This window comes from Prunus persica, chromosome G8 (genome assembly GCF_000346465.2).
Source record: "Prunus persica cultivar Lovell chromosome G8, Prunus_persica_NCBIv2, whole genome shotgun sequence".
Taxonomy (NCBI): domain Eukaryota; kingdom Viridiplantae; phylum Streptophyta; class Magnoliopsida; order Rosales; family Rosaceae; genus Prunus; species Prunus persica.
In genome coordinates this window covers 22383486-22396351 of record NC_034016.1, presented here as the reverse complement: position 1 = coordinate 22396351, position 12866 = coordinate 22383486, and the positions used below count along the sequence as shown (strand labels likewise).

Here is a 12866-nt window from a genome sequence, read left to right as displayed (position 1 = left end):
AATGTGAGTTAAGTCAGTTGATTATGACAATGAGCTCATTATTTTTGCACTCAAATTTAAGTTATGGCTTCTCCGTAAAATGGACTATAAAATATATGTAAAAATAAAAATGAAAGTCTGAAAGGTAACAAAAAAGAATGGAGTTTGAAAATAACTCCCGAAAATCAAATCAAGTTGAAGAGAGAGACAATTAGTTTGGAAGGTTACCATAATTAAGATATGGAAACGGATTCGATGCACTAGGCAGTAGGCAATAGGCAATGGCAAAATTAAAGAAATGACATATTAATTTTCCATTTATTGTGAAGATTTGAGAAAGATTGACCTTTGACAACTCACGCAGACACGTTCACATTTAATTAGGGCATCCAATTTCCCAATTAAAACTAAGTAATATACAGTTTTTTATTTTTTATTGTTTGGAGGAGACGTGTGTAAAGAAACCTTCCACAATTGTCTTGGCCATTTGAGAAATCGAAAATCGAATATTCGAGCAGAAATAGGTATTGTTTGAGTAAGATACAATTGTCTTGATTTTGTTTGTGCATGACATTGATACATTACATGATTACATAGGATGATATTTGAAAAAGGAAATATTTTGGCAGCAAATGAAGATTGAATTGAAGACACTTGGCAATTACAAAGCAATTTGGATGCCTAATTGTAATTGCAAACATGCACCACCAAATCAAATTGAAAGAGTGAGTGAGTCAGTAATTAGAGTAAAGAGGGAAACAGCAATCTGTTTTAACGCTGGCAGACACACAGATAGATAGCTACAAAATATATAATAAATCAGAGCAAGCAGCAGTAACTCAGTCTCAGAGGAAGGAAGGAAGGATGAGGAAAGATGATAAATGGGGTGGTGCTCCGGTGGAGATAGAGGCAGAGCCAGCGACGACGTCGGATGAGGTGAAGCAAGGTTGGCTGTTGAAGCCAGAAAATAAAGAAAATGGTGGTCACGACCATGAGAGGAATATTGATGGGAAAAAGAAGAAGAGGAGGATGATGAGCAAGATTTTGGGGAGCTTGGTGAGCATAAGGAGCCTAGTGGTGGTTGGGGTTGCCATTCTGGTGGCCTTGATCATTGTCCTAGTTAAGATTGCTCAACGCAACCACCATCATCTGAACTCTTCATCACCTCACAACTATACCACCGCCCTTCACCAAGCGCTCCTCTTTTTCAACGCCCAACGCTGTATGTTCTCTACCCAATATTCATTCATTCATTCTCCTCTCTCTCTCATTTACTAGACTAATTTTTTTAGTTATAAAAGGTTTAATTACTTTATTTTTAACCACTTTGTATCCAAGATTTATTTTCTTTAAATTCAACAGGCCGCTTCTTGTTCTTTGAATTGTGATACCAATGCACAAATGACTTACCAACTCTCTTCTTTTTTCTTATCAATTGTGCTACCAATTCCTCCTCAGTCCTCACCATTTATTTTAAAAAAAAATTAGCATAAGCATAATGCTTTTCTTTTTCCCCAAAAGAAAAAAGAGAGGAGAAAAACGATTTAGCTTGCTAGGATTAGGAATGGCTGTCACAAGAAGGAAATCCAGGAAATTGTTTTAATAGAGAGATACCTTGTAGGTGGACTTTCAACTCCAGTCCAAATTAGATGCATACTACTGACTCAGTAATTTGCCACCTCAGTCATTGTAGAATTATAAATTATGTGGATCAGTAACACCGCATGAATGTGACACCCTGGTCTTTTGTTAAATACATACCAAAATGTAGTAAGATAATTGTAATTGAACTAACATCTACTCCTAATTAACCTGTAAGTTCCATTTTATATGTGCAGCTGGAAAACTGCCAAAGGACAACAATGTTTCATGGAGAGGTGATTCCTGCTTGACTGATGGCAACTCTAACACCAAAACTCTGGTTGGTGGATATTACGACGCTGGAGACGCAAGCAAGTTGAGCTTCCCTGCATCTTTTGCCATGACCATGTTGAGCTGGAGTGTGATCGAATACAGTGCAAAATATGAAGCACTAGGAGAGCTAGACCATGTCAAGGGCATCATCAAGTGGGGCACAGATTACCTTCTCAACACCTTCAATTCCTCTGCTCATTCCATTGCCAATGTTGTTGCAGATGTTAGGGGAGGAGATCATGATGCTTACTCTCACGACTGTTGGATACGTCCTGAAGATATTGACCATCAAAGAACTGGACAAGAGTGTTATAACTGCCCAGCCCTCGCTGCAGAAATGGCTTCTGCTTTAGCTTCTGCATCCATTGTTTTCAAAGATAACATTAAGTACTCACAGAAACTTGTTCATGGTGCTGATTTACTCTTTAAATTTGCTACCAAACAGCAAGGTGCAAAGTATGCGGACGGTGCAGACCCGTCGTCCCCTCTCTACAATTCTACTGGTTTCTGGGATGAATTTCTGTGGGGGGGATCGTGGTTGTATCTTGCAACAGGGAATTTATCCTATCTTCAACTTGTTACTAACCCTGACTTGGTTGGGCATGAAAGGGCTTTGTGGACCGACTCTGATAATAGGGTACTTAGCTGGGACAACAAGCATGCTGGTGCTTTTTTGCTTCTAAGCCGACTGAGATTGTTCCTGAGTTACGGCTACCCCTACGAAGAGATGTTGAAAAAATTTCACAGCCAGACTGAAGAAACAATGTGCTCCTACCTTCCTGTTTTCTCAAGCTTCAGAAGAACAAAAGGAGGGCTGATTCAGTTGAACCATGGAAGGCCAAAACCTCTTCAGTATGTAGTCTATGCAGCATTTTTGGCTCAACTATATAGTGACTACATTGACGCTATTTCTGCTCCTGGATGGTATTGTGGACCCACATTCTACTCCAATGTAGAACTGCGCAGGTTTGCCAGGACCCAAATTGATTACATTCTTGGCAAAAATCCTCGGGGTATAAGCTATGTTGTAGGCTTCAGTGAACATTTTCCACAGCATGTGCACCATAGAGGGGCATCCATTCCCCACAATAAGATCAAGTATGGTTGTAAAGGAGGATTGAAATGGAAAAACAGTCGGACACCGAATCCAAATACAATTGTCGGGGCCATGGTTGCTGGTCCTGATAAGCATGACAATTTCCAGGATGTCCGTTTCAATTACAACTACACTGAGCCGAGCCTTGTAGGAAATGCAGGTCTTGTTGCTGCACTTGTGGCACTATCCAGTGGAACCCCTGCTGGTATTGACAGAAACTCAATGTTCTATGCAGTTCCTCCCCTGACTTCACCCCCACCACCTCCTCCATCACCTTGGATACCCTGAGATGTTTTAGTAACATTCATCTCGTGACTATGTCGTCAAATATTCTTTTTTCCTATTTTTTCTTTTAAAAACCAAAAACAAAATTGAAAGCAGTTGATTCTATTTTTGCATTTTTTTTTTCTTGTCCAGCAAAAAAAATTCTCCATGAAGTCTAATAAGATTACTACCAAAAAGGTCTGATAATTTTTCTACAGGTTCAGTATAATAAGATGAGCTTACATTATTCTCAGTGAAGTTCTATCTTCCAATATCATCTCAATGTCAAGTACACATATTTGAGTTATTCTTCCTTCCGAGTCATTGCGGATTGAGACACCCTGTAGCATCAATAAGCTCTCCAAGTCTTTTTGCAGCAGAAGCCAAAGTCTGATCACTTTTACAGAAAGCAAACCTAATGTATCTCTCCTGATAGCTGTAACCTCCCAGAGAAAATTTCTCCCGAGACAAATGTGTATGAAAAAATCCACATCCTGGCACAGCCACAACCCCTGCAGTCTGTATTAACATTTTAACATAATCTACCTGAAAAAAAAAACATGAATCTCAATTCATATCACAAAAACAAGTAATTTATCTTACATTAAGGAACATAGACTGTGAATTGCAGCCTGCAAGACTGGAGAAATGCAACCAACCTTGACAAATTAATTGAAGGTTTTCTGCAAAATTATAAGACCAATAAAGTAAAAGGCAAGCATACATCAGAAAGTTTGCAATTTTCAGGTAGCTCTGCAAATAAAAAGAGTGCACCCTGAGGCTTGAACTGAATCTTAAAGCCAACTCTAGTTAGCAAATTGACAATGTAGTCTCGTCTTGATTCATAATCCTGAGCATATGGAGACAACAACAATGATGGATTAGTCATCATCATCAGTTGCATCACATGGACAAATAAGCTACTAGGGGAATATGCCTTTTGGGCCTTACACTTCTCAATGATTCAAAGTATTCAGGGGGGCTTCCCAAAGCAGTCAAGGCAGCTTCTTGGAAAGGTGCTGGAGCAGAATCTGTAAGTTTAGTATGAATGTTTCTGATTGCAGATGCAATGAAAGCTGGAGCAATTGCCCATCCGACCCTCCAACCTGATAGACAAGATTTCAGCGACGAGGCAATGCAATTCAAATAAATTTTAATTTGAAGCAGAAATAAACAATTAGCTCTATTACAGAAAAAGAAAAGCATGCATAAGCAAATTCAATCAACGCTCTTTTGGGGAAGAATAAGATGTAACCTGTTACACTGAACGTTTTAGATAAGGAAGACGTGATAATAGTCCGCTCTTGCATTCCTGGAAATGATGCAAGGGATATATGTTTCTCACTGTTGAAGGTTATATGCTCATATACCTGCACAAACATTCAAAAGGACAAAATCCATAATTCTTTTAGCAGTTTAATTCAGAAAAAGCTTATGCTTCAATATACCTACGTCTTGTTAGTATAAGGAAAAGAATGTCATACTTCATCTGTTATAGCTAGGCAATTCCTGGTGCGGCATTCTCCAGCAATAATCTCAAGTTCATCTTTAGTGAATACTTTGCCAGTTGGGTTGTGAGGACTGCAAAATTTACATCAGTACATATCGACATAATAATACGAGAAATATGATTTCTTGGTGGTTGCTTCTAACCTGTTGAGTACTACAGCTTTTGTTCTCCCAGTGAAAGAGTTGATGAATTTGTTAGGGTCCAAGGTCCACTGAGGTGGGTCGAGAGCGATGTATACCTGTGACATTCATTGTATTGAAAAAGAAAAATTAGTAGAAATTTGAAATTCCGTCTGTTCGTAATTGGTAAGCCTAACCATCAACAAGCTGCAGCTGCAGCTGCTGCTCTAATCTGAATTCATAACACAGAGTGAAGTGCCTTCAGTGACAAGTAATAGGCTTACTGGGACTCCCCCAGCCATCTTAATGCATCCTTCATATGTTTCATAGCAAGGGTCAAACAGTACAACTTCATCACCCTTGTCTATTACTGTCCAAACAGGAGAGGAAAACAAATTATATCAATCCCCAAACAAGAAAAAGAGAAAAAAAAAGAAATCAGTGGAGCTTAGAGTGATGAGGTTGCATACTTGCAAAGGCAGCTGCCGCGAAGGCCTCAGATTGGCCACAACAAATAGCTATATCAGTAAGAGGGTTGACATTCAATCCATGGATTTGCTTCATTATGTTTGCCAGGAGGTCACATATTCCAGGTACATGCCTTACATTAATCAACATCAAAGGAACATTAATATTTAACTTGAGCTAGTCAAGTCAAGGTACGTAGTTTATGTGCAGTGGTGGGCAGGGGAAGTGGGTGTTTCAAATTCAATTTCATTTTGATGAAGCAGAGCTGAGCTGAGCACATGAATTTCTAGTGTACCTACCTACCTACCTGTATTGATTGAAGTCGGAATGAATAGCGGAAATGGCAGCGAATTTGATATGGGAAGGTGCAGGGAAGTCTGGAAAGCCTTCGGCGAGGTTGATGGCGTTGCATCTCTGGGCAAGATGGGATAGTTCCTGAATGGGCGATGGTGCAAAACTCTTTGCCACGCTCGATAACTTATCCTCCATTTCACTTTCAATTTCAATTGCTTTGCCGCGGTGTCTTCCCTTTTCTTCACTCTATCTATATTTATGATGATGAGTTCCTCAAATACAACACACACATTTTGTTTTTCGTTTTTCTTGCTTTAACAATTAACCCCTCTCACTCTCACACACACTACCCTACCCAGTAACGACTAGGATGGGGATGGATTCTGATTTGACATGAAATAAACACCGTTGGAAAAACATGAGACAAGTTACAAATTTTCACCAGAAACTTACCCCAAAAGCGAAAAGTAAAACAAACAGGACGCACATATGATATGACCATGTATTTACGTTGGCAAATAGCGAAAATGCCCATCACCATTCACCACCCGTGACCTATGTGTGGGTGTTGTGGTAAAATCGTGAAGGTGCTTACAAGTGCAGGAAAGAGATAGGAAGCAGCAGCCTTTGGATTTAATCTAAGGGCAAGTCCCGTCCTTGACCCATCTGGACCCCATTGAAGGAGACTCCTTTGTCCACACATATCATCATATATTCATATGATTTCTTGCCTTTTTCTTTTTTGGTGGATACTCGAATTAAACTCAAAGCACAGCTAGCATACAACTAAGAAGTTGAACAAGAGTATATCGTGGACATGAAGAACCAGCTGCTCTGTTCCAGCACAGATGAATCAACTACAGACGAGAATGATGAAGAGTACTGGCCAAGATCAGTAGCTGCTAATAATAATTGTTGGTGGAGATCATGGGGTGCAAAGTTTGATGTTAAGATGATGAAGGTTGATCCAAGGATGAGAGTGGTGAGAGAGTTGGAGAGACTGGCTTTGGTGGCAACGCACAGTCATCACGAAGGGCTGAATGAGCTCAGGCACAAGCTGCACATGTATCGATCAGGTGATTTCTGGATGCCTATAGGAGGTATCACTAAGGAAAACATGGACATCCCACCGCTGGCCACAATTCTCTTGGTTGGCTTCTCTGCTTCTGGCAAGACCTCCCTCGTCAACCTTATGTACTCTGTTTTGGGGCGCTCTGGACTCGTACCCTTTGCTCAAACATCACCGCCGGAGACAGGTACGAAGTAATTAACCTGATTAGCTATATATTTTAACTCACTTCCTTAACTTAATTATACATATTACACGAACACGAAAAACAAAATATATATTTTATTATTATACATATAATACTGTTCTTTTTTCTTTTAATAAAGTATTAACAACATGGTATATTTGTATTGGCACGTGCTGCGTGCACAATGTGCTACATGATATCCATTGTTATTATTATTAAGTAGTAATTAATTGAATTTTTATTTGTGTTTGTAGGAAGTTATTCTTCAAATCATAGTAGTAAATCTAGATCTAGCATGGTTTTGAAAGAGCACAATGTGCTAAGGTCTTTGCGAAGTGGATTCTGTGTGTTTGACTCGAGGGGATTCGAGTACGACCAAACGGGTGAGGGTGTTGAAGAACAAGTGTCAAATTGGATGAGTGACGGGGTTCGCCATAACCAAGTGTGCTTAAGACCAGGCGACGATGCTGCGTTAATGGAACATGAAGAATATTCGGCTTCAAAGTGTGTGAGGAGGAGAGTGAATTGTGCAATGGTGGTGGCTAACATGGCAGAAATCTACAAGGCATTGCAGGCTGGTGATTCTAAGCCAATGGAGGCCACAAGGCAGCTTTTTTGCTCTGTCAACGCTTTCACAAATTGCAGTAAGTTTTCTTCATTCCTTTCTATCATTTAATTCTTCAATTATAATATATATAATATAATATAATTTGGGAGTGCAGATGATGATGAGAGGCCTATCTTGATCTTGACACACGGCGACATGTTATCAACTGAGGAGAGGATTGAAGGGCGGCTCAAAATCTGTGAAAGTGTGGGTGTATCGGAGACTAGTGGAGTATATGACATCGTGTGCCTTACCGAGTACGGATTTCTGGCAGAAGAATCAGACCCGGTTTCAGCCTATGCCGTCACTGAAGCAGTGTATAGGGCATTGCTGATATCGGACAGAACCCACTCACCCAAGAAAAGCCTTGAGGACTGGGCATTGCTTGTATTATCCTGGATCATGTGCTTTCTTGGCTCTCTATTTGCTCTGCTTGCTCAGATTTGCCTCAAACTCGGTCGACACAGCAAGGATATATATTAAACTAGTACTAACCCACCCACTCAGCTCTACTAGGCTTCTGAGAGGAACCATTCACGTACTCTTCATTAATTACATGTGTTTTACTAACAAATTAAATAGGGTTTTTATGTATGTTTAAGGAGCTCTGATCTGACTTTGTGTAATATAAATAAATATTTGGACATGATTATTTCATATAATCGAGGAGGAGTTTACTTTACAGCTATCCGCTAGCTAGAGCATCTTCTTCTTCTTCTGTGTTTTTTATTTTCAAATTAATACGAAGTGCAGGAGGAGTTGTAATTTGTAAAGGGTTGAAAAGTCATGGCTCAAGTATCCATGGATTTGTTAAATAATTCAGAAGCGTTGGATAGATGAAAAACATTGAAGCCCAAATGATAAGTGTGTTTGAATTTGATCTGTCTTCAACAAACGTACATGGGTTGGGATGGACCACACTGAAGGGAAGGGAACGGAACGGAACGGAATTCCATCCATCCATATTGCCATGTCTGCCTTGCCAAGTCTCTGTACAATGAAAAAGAAAGAGACTGGCTGGCTGGCTGGCTGTCTGTCAGTGTGTCGCTATTTGCATATGGACCCGAATCAATCTGTGGGCTGGATTTTGTCTGTTATTGTAACTTTATCTCCCCAACCTCTTATTCCATCTTGTTTGTATAATATTTCTTATTTCTTGTAACGCAATGACAAAATACCAAAGCTCATGGTTTCTGGATCTTTATCTGTATCTCACCACTCATCACTCATCACTAGCCCACAAACAACAGCCTTTCCTCCATCCACTTGGATAACTATTAACCAAACCATTACCCAAAGCCAAGGTGAAAATATGTGTGTAATTAAATTATGTTTCAATTTTCAATATCAAAGGAGACAGTGATTGGACTGGGGTGGCCCAAACCTTCTTCCAAAACAACAGAAAATGAATGCAGCTCCTCTAAAGTAAAGGGACACAAAACGCCAAATATTTTTAAGAATATACAAACAGTGGTGGGGAAGTCTTGGGGCGTTTAAGTCATTTAAGACTATACCAGAGCTAGGGTTTTGTGTTGCCCCCACCTCCCACAAAACGTTTTCCAAATTTTGTCGTGGCTATAATATATATACATTTAGCAAATATATAATTCCGTCTATGCGCTTTTCTTGTCCCTGTTTTCCCCTGCGCGCCTCCCTCTTTTCGCCAACCATTATATTTCTCCCTCAGTCGCTGGTCGTAACGAATTTGTTTGATCTCTACTAGTACTAGTACTAGTCGGAGCTAGCCAAGGATATGTTTCATGGGGTGGGGTTCATTTATTTAACATCCATGATCCATCCATGATCCATCCCTGTGTGAAGTGTGCTGCTGATCAGCGATCAGCCGCTAGCTAGATGTGTTGTAGGTGTATTTGATCAAACCCCCCACCCATTCTGATTTCTTAGGCCTTTTATTCTTCTCATGAACATGAAACCACTGAAATAAGAGCTCGCTGTGTCAAGTATCATGGATCAAAGACAGAAAGTAAGAGCCATCCATCTTCTGATGTTTTTCATCATCCACTGAACTGATATCGATACTTCATTCATTAATGTGTAACTAGCTAGCTTAGCTAACCTTGATTTCTGAAAACAGGGATCAGAGGCAGAGCACATGAATCAGAGTAGCATTGCGCCGCCCAGCAAAAGCTGTACAGATTGCCACACAACAACAACACCATTATGGAGGGGAGGTCCAGCTGGGCCAAGGGTAGAATTTCATTTCGTGGATCAACTTATAACTCATATCCATTTTCCTTTTGTTGAATTTGGTTTGGTTCTTTCATTAATTGAAGGGCACATAATAATAATAATATATACATGATGTTTTCAGACTCTTTGCAATGCATGTGGGATTAAATACAGAAAGCGAAAGAGGGCTCTTGTTGGTTTAAACAAAGGAGCAACTGGAACAGAGAGGAGGAAACACAAGACTACTGGAGCCCCTTTGAAGCTGGGATTGAAGTCTATGGAAAGAGAAATGGTCGAAATGGTGTTCCACTTCCACAAGAGGAAGTTGAAAGAAGAAGAAGAAGCCGCTATACTGTTGATGGCCCTATCTTGTTCTAGTGGCACTGGCGGCGCCGTCTATGCTTAAAACTCTGTTTCCTCACTCTTGTATGTATCTAAATTCTAAATGATGCTTGTGCAGCAGCTGCCAATTCATTTGTATGAAATCTGCAACATTCGTACAAACGAAAAGCCTTCTTTTCTTTGCTTGATGGTTGTTTTATGTTTTTCAGCTTGATATATATATACATATTGGTGGTTGTTTAGAACTTGCTCGATGGTTGATATATGCTATCAAATAGTGATCATTAAGTTAAGGCATCATTGTGTTTTCTTAGTTGCAGGGGCATTTCTTCTCATTGGTATTGTTTTCTTTTTAGCATTGTTTTTTCACGAACTTTGGAGAGATTTCAGAAGGGGATTAGTGAGTTAACTCATTATTACTAATAAACAAATTCATTTAATTTTTTTTATAATTTTTTTTTTTTAAAGTAAGAACAATGGACCTATTCAAAAATCAATCCTACCAGAGAATTCCATGGTAGTTGAGATAAGAACATAACGCATGCATATCCAAAGTCCAATTAAAACATGAAATGACTTGTTTCTACTTGCTTCTGGGTTCCTGTCCTCCACAATCTTCAATTATTTGTATTACAGACAAAAATAGTAGCAATAATCATCTTTGTTTACAGATGTTGTAAAGGAAAGAATCGGAAGGTGACACGCAAAGTACACCTAGACATTCTAAATCTAAACTGTTACCACGTCAGTGCATGTAGTTACACGTGTCTTCACAGTTGACCCTACAAACTCTTTCTACTCCTAGACATTCTAGGAGGTTCCCCTGCCTGCAGCTCTGTATTGTTCCAGGACTTTCCACAACTCCAACTGAGGAGGCCATCAATTTAAAGAAAGCAATACGAGCTAAGAAACAATTGAATTGAGGCATATCAGATCAGATCAGATAATTTATTATAGGGATCAAAATGCAATATTTACGAAAAACAGTGGCTGCTGCTGTAGCACCAAGGTCAAGGTCAAGGTCAGTTTGGGTGCTTGGCAATCAAGCTCAATCTCTACGACCAGGACATGCTTCGGCCATGGCTAGTCGCCCTGCTGACCCAGCCCTGCACGCTGGGGACTATGAAGCTGACCCTGTTGTCACCACCGGAGATCCTCAAGTAAGACATATATATCTGAGCTCCAATTGAGTTTTTTGGCTTCAATTAGGTAGGTGCACAATATTGTCTTTATGTGTATCCATTCAGCCAACTACGACCTAGCTATTGGCTATAATTAACTACAACATCAATTGATGAAAATCTATGTATAGGCTACAGAAAATGTTGCAGAGGAAAAACCAGCCGCTGATGAGCAACAGAGGCAAGTAGACAAACCACCCAGCAGCTGGGGCAAAGGAAAAGGAACAGGAACAGAACCGGTTTCACCTCCTAATAAACCCTCATATCCAAACGCCAGTTTCCCAAGGCTAGAGAAGACAGAAGTGACCCTGCAGCCGGATCCGTCGGACCGCCCAATCAATTATACTCAGAAAAGGCGAGCTAGCCAATACGCAACAGCTGCCACTGGTTTATCATTAGAGAATTTCGATTTGGAAAAGGTGTGCTGTGTGGGGCTGGATGGTACACCCTGGCCAAGGGACAAGGAAAATGAGGAGCACAAGACAGATAGAGATAGGGAAGATGAACGAGAGTACTACAAGCATCACAAGGCTTCGCCGTTGTCGGAGATAGAGTTCGCAGATACCCGGAAGCCCATTACGCGTGTAATGTACGGCACGGCTGCCGTATCGGAGTATGGTGCAGGTAGAGATGTCATTAGATGGAGGCCGGAGCAGTTGGACACGGCTGAGGAGGCACTGCTTAGAGCTGCAAGGATATGGAAAGAGAATGCCATGCGTGGTGACCCTGATGCTCCTCACTCCAGAGTGCTCAGAGCTCTACGCGGGGAGTCATTCTGAGTCTGGACAGATGACTCATCTATATATGTAATCTGATGTATGAATGGGGTGTAACATGTAATGACATTTAATAATTGTATATGTATATATGTGTGTGCGCGCCAGCGTTTGTGAGAAGAACCTATCACGGAAAGTTAAAACATGGCAATGAGTGATGAATTGATGATGATATAGATCATAGATGTTGTGTGAGTATGCAGTCTCCCAAGGATTAAAATGCCAAATATCAAATGATACATGTATATATTTGATCACAATTTCCCAGCTTGCAGGGTTTGAATTTTCAAAGAGACGAAATTCAGGGGAACACATGGACTTATTCAATAGAAAGAGCTCGATATCTATCATCCACTTTAAGAATGAATTGTTGGGAAGAAGAGCTAACCTTTACGTTGTTGATAAACGCTGAGAAAGAGAGCGTCGCTAAGAGCCCTAGCGTGATCCTGATGTATGTATTTGCAGAGCTGCCAGACCCGCCCAAGAAAAAAAAACAAAAAAACAAAAAATTACCCAACCGCCTAGACCCGCCTAGGCGGGCGCCTAGGCCCATTTTTGGAACTTTGATTGTTGGTCATTAAAGCGCAGTCGTTTTGGGCTTAACTCTTTGGGGCCATAATCTGAAATCACCAAAACGCCCTTACAGTTCTCCTTTCATTTCCACGAAATAAAAATCCCCGACCGTTCCCGTCCCGCCACATTACCGCACCACCGCCGAGCCTCGTCGGCTCATCACCTCACTCTAATTTAATCTCACCGGCAGAAAAATCACAGCTTCCGTGCTACCGTCATTTGTAGTTCCGATTGCACCATGGAGGCGGAGAAAGCCACAGACGTGTCTGACATTTAGAACGAGGACGACCTCGACGA

At 40.6% G+C, this 12866-nt stretch overlaps 4 protein-coding genes across 8 annotated transcripts; 3 read left to right on the top strand and 1 right to left on the bottom strand.

The window, feature by feature from the left end:
• On the top strand, positions 643–3365 carry LOC18767546 (endoglucanase 9). The gene is made up of 2 exons (XM_007199345.2): positions 643–1201; positions 1818–3365. The coding sequence occupies exons 1-2, from the start codon at positions 844–846 to the stop codon at positions 3275–3277; spliced, it is 1818 nt and encodes a 605-aa protein (XP_007199407.1). The 5' UTR covers positions 643–843; the 3' UTR covers positions 3278–3365.
• On the bottom strand, positions 3408–5931 carry LOC18768436 (kynurenine--oxoglutarate transaminase). Of its 5 annotated transcripts, none has more exons than XM_020570407.1 (10): positions 5658–5931; positions 5353–5483; positions 5167–5252; positions 4907–5001; positions 4738–4834; positions 4509–4623; positions 4205–4359; positions 3978–4103; positions 3857–3893; positions 3662–3747 (listed from the first exon to the last, which is right to left on the bottom strand). In XM_020570407.1, the coding sequence occupies exons 1-9, from the start codon at positions 5837–5839 to the stop codon at positions 3858–3860; spliced, it is 1023 nt and encodes a 340-aa protein (XP_020425996.1). In that variant the 5' UTR covers positions 5840–5931; the 3' UTR covers positions 3662–3747; position 3857. The 5 variants fall into 5 exon arrangements, 4 of the variants coding, with proteins under 4 accessions (XP_007201060.1, XP_020425996.1, XP_020425995.1 ...); XM_020570406.1 differs by having other exon boundaries at positions 3681–3772; XM_007200998.2 differs by lacking the exon at positions 3857–3893 and having other exon boundaries at positions 3408–3799.
• Positions 6356–8195, top strand: LOC18767272. Its single transcript, XM_020570409.1, has 3 exons — positions 6356–6900; positions 7155–7544; positions 7623–8195. The coding sequence occupies exons 1-3, from the start codon at positions 6462–6464 to the stop codon at positions 7988–7990; spliced, it is 1197 nt and encodes a 398-aa protein (XP_020425998.1). The 5' UTR covers positions 6356–6461; the 3' UTR covers positions 7991–8195.
• On the top strand, positions 9124–12256 carry LOC18766489. The gene is made up of 4 exons (XM_007201208.2): positions 9124–9491; positions 9603–9716; positions 9840–11199; positions 11352–12256. Exons 3-4 carry the CDS (start codon positions 11005–11007, stop codon positions 11997–11999), a joined length of 843 nt encoding a protein of 280 aa, XP_007201270.2. The 5' UTR covers positions 9124–9491; positions 9603–9716; positions 9840–11004; the 3' UTR covers positions 12000–12256.